This window comes from Aristolochia californica, unplaced genomic scaffold (assembly GCF_029961685.1).
Source record: "Aristolochia californica isolate CCGP_79_NKW_82.1479 unplaced genomic scaffold, dmAriCali1.0.hap1 SCAF_5, whole genome shotgun sequence".
Classification (NCBI taxonomy): domain Eukaryota; kingdom Viridiplantae; phylum Streptophyta; class Magnoliopsida; order Piperales; family Aristolochiaceae; genus Aristolochia; species Aristolochia californica.
This window is the reverse complement of record NW_027182214.1, coordinates 3,685,720-3,693,054: the sequence shown is the minus strand read 5'-3', so window position 1 is coordinate 3,693,054 and position 7,335 is coordinate 3,685,720. Positions and strand designations below refer to the sequence as shown.

The window sequence follows — 7,335 nt, the reverse complement described above, 5'->3', positions numbered from 1 at the left end:
ATGTAGATATTTCATGGTGCCATGAGTGTGGCATTGTGAGTCCTTGATCAAAATGGTTTGTTTGTTTTTTCCTTAACTAAAATGTTGTATGACACTATTATGAACTCTTTCTCACCAACAATAAGCTCTTAAACTCTTTCTCAAAATGACTATTCACCAAGATGGCTCGTACAACTATTGTTTCAAGTGTAAATTCATCTCAATTATATCATTCAAAGTCTAGATTATTATTTTTTTTTAAATTTTAATGTGGGTTACTCATACTATTATTCCAAATAGTCCAAAGTTTGAACAAGATGAAAATCCATTTTAAGGTAATCTCTGTACTCTTGAGGCTATTGTAGCCAATGAGACAAATTCTTTACTTTTAAGTTTTATATTAGTATAAGAATAAAATATCAAAATCATGCATATTATCAAATTCTAAGGTGAAAATTGATTTATAGTTATGAGATGAGATTTTCAATTCCTTGATAGAGATCCAAAAACACAAAAACATTAATTCCATAGTACAAGTTACTTAAGTAATAATGCACAATATGTATATTATCAAGTTTTATCCTTTTTAACTCACCCAACGCATTAGTTCTTACTGTCCAAGTAAGGCTAACGACAATGTAAGCCTTACTTTCATAATCATTTCATGTTCTTGGCTTGTGAGATTTTCAATATACTTTCATAAACTAGGCAAAATGTATCTAAAGTAGTCGCATTTCTATGATTTCTAAACTAATCCAATTTTTGGCTATGTAGACTCTAATGGTAGTAGGACCTAAGATTTTCTAATTGTTTTTCTAAGTGGGTCTTAATCTATTTCTATTAGGTTTGACACTATTAAGTTCTATACAAAATCTAGTTAATGTGGAGTTTTTAATTTTCTAAGTTAATTCCACGAGAACAAGTTTCAAGATTGGTTAATAAGGTAAGGTTAATTCAAACATTTAATCATCATAACCAACTTTCATTGATTAGTCACCATAAATCAATTAAATCATAATTTTTTTCTCAAACTTCTCAAACTATAACTTTGAATTTTTTCTTTTAGTTTGAGGTTGGAGACACATCGCTCTCAATTATTTAACATTCATCCTCAACTCTTGGATAGTGATAACCTTGTTTTATGTCACAGGTCTTAGCACACTCTAAATCAATTGAATTTATTTTTTTGGCTAGTTGATGAAAATAAAACAAATATCTTAGAGTGTGAGTTAAAATATTTCTTGGAAAGGAATACCAGGCTTATTTGCACCAAAGTAACAAATTAGGATTCTTGGGTAACGAATTTGACTCATAAAGAGTTATCCAAGGCTATCTTTATCGGATTGAGATATGAATGGCTGAGGACCCAATCCAACAACTAATACCATAAGGTAGACAATATGTAATATCTAAGAGTGATTTGTTATGTTCTCTAAACACTCTAAAAGATAAGATGCATAATCCTATATCAATTATGTATTCTTGTTTGAAGTTATGAGAAAGTCGGGAATGCATCAACACATGAGCAAGGAAACTACTCATTGTAAAGAGTTTTTCTTCAATATCTTAGTGAGTAGGTTTTATCCCCTTAAGGCTAGTTGTTCTAGTTGGACATGGGTAGATTCATATCAACTTCTTGTAGAGATTAAGATGGACATGTATTTCAAAATATGAGTTCAAAATGTCCATGTTGACATGAGTCAATCACTTGAGCCATAACCTCTTAATTCAATAAGAAGTATGGGTCAAGACTAACCAGATTATTGCATAATATGCACAACCTTACTTAATAACAACCAATGTTATTCCCAACATATGTCAACTAAATTCCTATTAGGTTGGAAACTAACACAATCTTTCATTGACATGACATTGGCTAATACTAATCTAATGTTCCTTAAGTGAATGGTTACTTAAGTGCTAATTTATATAGAAGTTTGATTTTCATAGAAATTCCAAGTCTACCTAAACTAAAAGATTGGTATATGAGGTTAAATCATAACACTATCATTGAAACAATCCTCAAAACCAAGTCCCATACAGGAACTCTTTAAAATAATATCAACACCTATTATAGTTTGATTTGCACAAAATAATTAGCCTTTATTGAAATGTTTTCTTGTTATTGAAATGCAACAGTCTCAATATGGTATTGTTTTATCTCAAATAAAGCATGAGTTGGATTTACTTGAAGAGACCAGGATGCTTGTTGGAGGCTTATTGATACTTCAATGGATCCGAATATGAAGTTGTGTGCAAGATCTGGTAAGGAAGTGGATGTTGGGAAGTTCCAAAGACTAGTTAGATGGTTGATCTATTTGACAATTACTAAATCGGATATTTTGTTTGTTGTGAGTGTTATTAGCTAGTTTATGCATCATTCTCAACTTTCTCATTGGCAAGGACTTGAAAGGATTTTGAGGAATTTGTTAATCGAGGATGACTTAATCTCAGATTTTGGTGATAACAAAACTAAAACTAGTGAGCTGTTGTTTGCAATTCAAGCATTGTAGGGTGCATTACATTCAAGTGATACAAATAGAAAATCTATGAGAAAGAACCAACAAATTTATTCTAAAGACCTTGAACCCAAAAGAAGACATAAATATCTTGAAGAAGAGCCTATGAAGAAGAATGAAGATTTGATGACCTAAAGTCTTAAGTCAATTAGAAAATCTCAAGAACTCTAGTTTTATAAGAGGATAGCCAACCGAACTCCAATTCTTATGTAAAAGTATGTTTTGGATTATTAGGACATGCAATGTCTTCTAAAACCATCTTTTCCAAGCTCTTACATATGTTTTAGAATCATTAACTCACTTAATTTTTGCGTAAATTGTGCTTAGAGCTGAACTCCATACAGTGCCAATATGCATGATTGATCATTCAATAAGTTGTAAGATTGGTCATCCAAAATACAATAGACTTCCAACATAAGGCATAATTGATCAACCCATATGTTAGAAGGTAAGGCTTATGATGCATGATTGGTCAACTCTTATGGGCGTGATCGATTATCTAAAATGCTATTAGGAAAAAATTATAAAGTATGATCGATTATGCCCATAGAGGATGATCGATCATCCAGAATTCTACCATGCAAGTGTATAAATTGTGATCAATCAATGTTATCTAGTAGAATTGATCATCTAGTTGGTTAAAAAAAATTTCAGATTAGTTTATTAATGGTAGAACCGATCATATGGCCATAAGAACTAAAAAAAATATAGTCATTGGGGACAATTGATCGATCGAGCTCATTGTGCAACTTTTAGTACAATGGTCTAAAATAGCTACTTCATAAGAAACTTATAAATAAGGACTCAAACTTGTCCCTAAGTATTTGAATGGACATTTATTGGCATACCGAAGTTTTCAAAAAATATTTTGAACCAAATCTTCCAATTTACCCTTTACAAGAGGAAAAACCTTAATCGACCCAAATCTTCCTATTTCTCTATATTTCTTGCATTCCTAGTTTCTTCAAATTCCACATACTTCATTGTATGTGCCTATAGGACTGGACGATTGGAATGACTCTCTTGAAAAAGAAAAATGTAACTTTTTATTTTCCTTTTGTATTTTTTACTTTCTTTTATGGGGTTTTTTAAAATCTTAAATGTAGAAGGGAAGTGGCCACTAGAGCTGAAATATAATTGTAAAGAAAGTTGGATTTTTTTTTTTTTTTTGTAGAATTTTCTAAGTAGATCAAAATAGTAAATTTTTCTTGAGCAAGGATTTTTGAGCAACGATTACCACAAAAGGAGCATCGAATAACATAAAATTTTTGCCTCTTCGTGGTTGTGTACACGTACTTACAATTTTAACTATCTATTAATTTTAATTACACTGCAAACACTTGGAATTTTTTTTTATACTCGATTCACTCCCCCTTCCCCCCTTGAGACAAGAGTATTCAAAGAAGAATCGAAAACAAGAGTTGTTGTATAAGAAACTTTAATATTGTATGGTTTACAAATGAAGATTGGGGAAACTCTCTTGATGATAGAAAATCTTCTTCTAGTTTTTACAAAAATTATTGGTAAAAATTTAGTGACTTAGCGGGGGTAAGAAACGATAACAAGATTGAGTGTAGAAGTACAATGTAGAGCTATGACACATTGAGTTAGTGAAACGATGAGGCTAAACACTCTACTCATAGAGCTAGGTTTTTTGTAGAAACCCTTATCGAATCATATTGTGATAATTAAGTAGTCATTTATAATACTATAAATCTAGTTTTTCATGAATGAACCAAATAGATTGAGATTGATTGTCACTTGAGAAAAACTATATTTGGAATTATTAACATACATTACATCTCTTCCCAGAGCCAACTTGCATATATCTAAATAGAACAGTTGTTGCGGGTCTACTTCAGCATTCATGATGAAAAATTGGTGTTTTTAATGTTTTTCCACTAGCTTGAGGAAGAAATCTAAAAGTACTGATGCAATAAGCACCTAATTAGCTTCTACTTAATTTTTTTTTTTTTTTGTTATTTTACTAGCTAGCATAAGGGCAGAATCATTATTATGAAAGACTCTCTCATTATAATTTATAAATAAGAAGCAATGAAGAGCTTGCTTTAATTAACCAGGGGAGGCTCCTCTTTTAACTCTTCTCTCCATGCATCTAACTCTCTTCTTTCTCTAGTTGAGCTACCACTTCTCTTCCTTCTTCCTTCTTCCTTCTCAACCAAACCCTTTATTAGTTAAACCCTAGAATTTAACAAGCAAGACTACAACTCAACCAATTCTCTAAAAAACCCTTTTGTATAGACGGAGAAGATCAATTCCTAAAAAGGGTTGGAGAGGATTACACTTCACTCTTGCTAAATAGAGATGAAGGAGAGGATTACCCCTCATTCTTGTTGAAGAGGGACCTACAACTGAACCCTCTCCCATTTTATCTATTAAAATTTAAGTATTCTATACAAAGTAATAACTAATTTACCCTTCACTTTCATAGATTCAATCAATTGTATTCAGATTTTGATCAGGGTTGAAATTACAATATCAAATCGATCAACCAACATCTAACAAAACCACATTTAAAGGTTAATTTTTATAAATTTTATTTGGTAAAATGCCTACTAGAACGAATGTGACCGACCAATTGATCTAGACCAAGCATGACACCTATAAACATGGAGGGGAATCGTCGACTAATACAAAAAGCGGAGAGAAAAGAAAAGAGGTTTATTTTCTCTTGTTTAGATGCCTATGAAAAAAGAGAAAACAAATGTAACAGTTTTACTATCCAAGTTTAAAAATCTCAACAAAATTCACAGCCATTCGCATGTTCTCAATCTATAACCAAAAAAAATATTTTGGGTTTTGGTATTTGATACTTGGTGGAAAAAAACAAAATAAAGTGGGAACTTTTAAAACAGAAGATTTATCGTGGATCCTATCAACTCAATGAGGAGTTCTTCTGTGTAGTCAGTACCCTTTCCAAGAGAAGTATCCTCCCGTTCCAACTCTCTCAAGTATCAGTTTCATCATCGGGTTTCACTCTGAAGTTCTTACAAGATTTTAATGGCCGAGCAGATTACTGTTAATTCAAACAAAAGAAACTTCTATTGCAGCCTCCTTAAAATGCGTCCTCCTGGTGTCCGAGAGAGTTTCTATATGCAGAAGATCACTGCATCAAAAAGAACTACCGCTGCTTTGCATTCCATGAACATCAACCAAAAAGAAAAGCTTTTGTCCCCTGTATTCTATTGAAGATCCGTGCCTGCTTGCTGCATCGCCTACAAAACAATTCTATTCACTAGTGCAGCTAGATGCATTTTCGAAGATCCCATTTGAATAAAATCTCATACAAAAACTAGGAAGCCTCTGCTTGGCTCTCCTTCATCAAGCAACCAGATTATACTTGAAACCTGATATCCAAAACTTCAAGATGCCCACCGCAGGGAAAGAGATCAAAACAACACAGGATACCCACAACCTCTTTTATCTCGCTACAAGTTGCATTTAGCCAAAATATATAGAAAATCAGCGAGTAGAGGCACTACACGCACCTGAAAAAATATGCCAATATAGATATCGCCACAAGAAATTCTTCGAATGCAATTAATAAACATGTAAGGGCAAGAAGAAATTCGTGAAATTGAGGACAAAAAGATATTTAATTACTATGACAAAAGAAAGTCGACAAATTCAAGAGCTTGATCACCAAAAGGCATTACATGTATAGGATATACTCCAAAACCCTACTTAATGGAAGCTTAAGGATTCTAGATTGGAACGTATCTCTTCAATATATGTTTCCCTGCAACAGCAGCTCCAGCGGCAAGGCCACCTATGGCTCCGGCAACAGCTGCAGAACGAGGCCCAGATGCCGCCCTGTATAATGCTCCCGTTCCCAGACCTGCAATCACGCTGCTAATGGAGTCATCATTGTCTCTCATAGCTATGATCCCACTCTCTAATCCGGCAAAGATTAATCCCACGATGCCCAAGGAATTTCCAAGTTTCCTCCCGGCATGCCCGGAAGCATTCAAAACACGGTTGACCCGTAATTTCAAGGTCTCTCCAGGCTCGGCCGCTTGAAGGCCTTCTATACTTCCTTTTCCGGCACCTATGATGGCTCCGCCAAGGTAGCCGGAACCGACATAGTATTGGATGTTTTCACCCCAGGATCGGCGCTGGCGGAGAGCTTCCTCTTGGAAGAGGAATTCAGGCGACGTAGGGAGGTGGTAGAGGTTATGAAATGGAACATTCAGATCCTGGTATGGATGGTAGAGACGGGTCTTACTGTCCGATGACGATGAATCACCGAAAGTAGATGCGTCGGAATTTTCAGAAGAGTAGGACGGGTATCCGGGAGTCGACATGCCTGATCTCTCAGACAGATTAGATTAGGGAAAAGGAACCCTTTCTCGATGGAACGAGGATGGAAGAAAAGAGGAGGATCGTTTGAAGGATGTCTTCCCCAGATTTTTCAAGAAGTTTCGAGGATCGTTTTCAAGGGTTTTGGACTTTTCTCCTGTGAGTCGCGGGCTCACAGGGTCGATGACTTTCACCCCTTCACAAAAAACACTCCGCCTCTCCTTAGGGTTTAAGCGTTTTACGTACCTCTGCCGCCTCCCCCTAGGGTTTTAAGCATTTCCACCGCCTCCCCCTTAGGGTTTAAGTCTCTTACGGGGTTGAACAATTCTTTACTTTATTGATATTCTTCCCATTTCCAAGTAAACTTTTTTGTTGCCAGACATGGTGAATATGCCACAACTTTGTTGGTCTCCCAACTAGTTGGCTTTCAAATCCTTTCGATTGGACATAGTTACCATCTGGTTGATTGACTCTCAACCCTCACTCCTTAAGGTTGCATATAGTGTTGTCATATTGC

The 7,335-nt window shown here is 34.8% G+C and overlaps 1 protein-coding gene across 1 annotated transcript; it reads right to left on the bottom strand.

Annotated features, from left to right (window-relative positions):
• Nucleotides 1-6,096: 6,096 nt before the first annotated feature.
• On the bottom strand, nucleotides 6,097-7,121 carry LOC137966257 (mitochondrial import inner membrane translocase subunit TIM23-2-like). Its single transcript, XM_068812829.1, has one exon. The coding sequence runs from the start codon at nucleotides 6,821-6,823 to the stop codon at nucleotides 6,224-6,226; it is 600 nt and encodes a 199-aa protein (XP_068668930.1). The 5' UTR covers nucleotides 6,824-7,121; the 3' UTR covers nucleotides 6,097-6,223.
• Nucleotides 7,122-7,335: the final 214 nt, after the last annotated feature.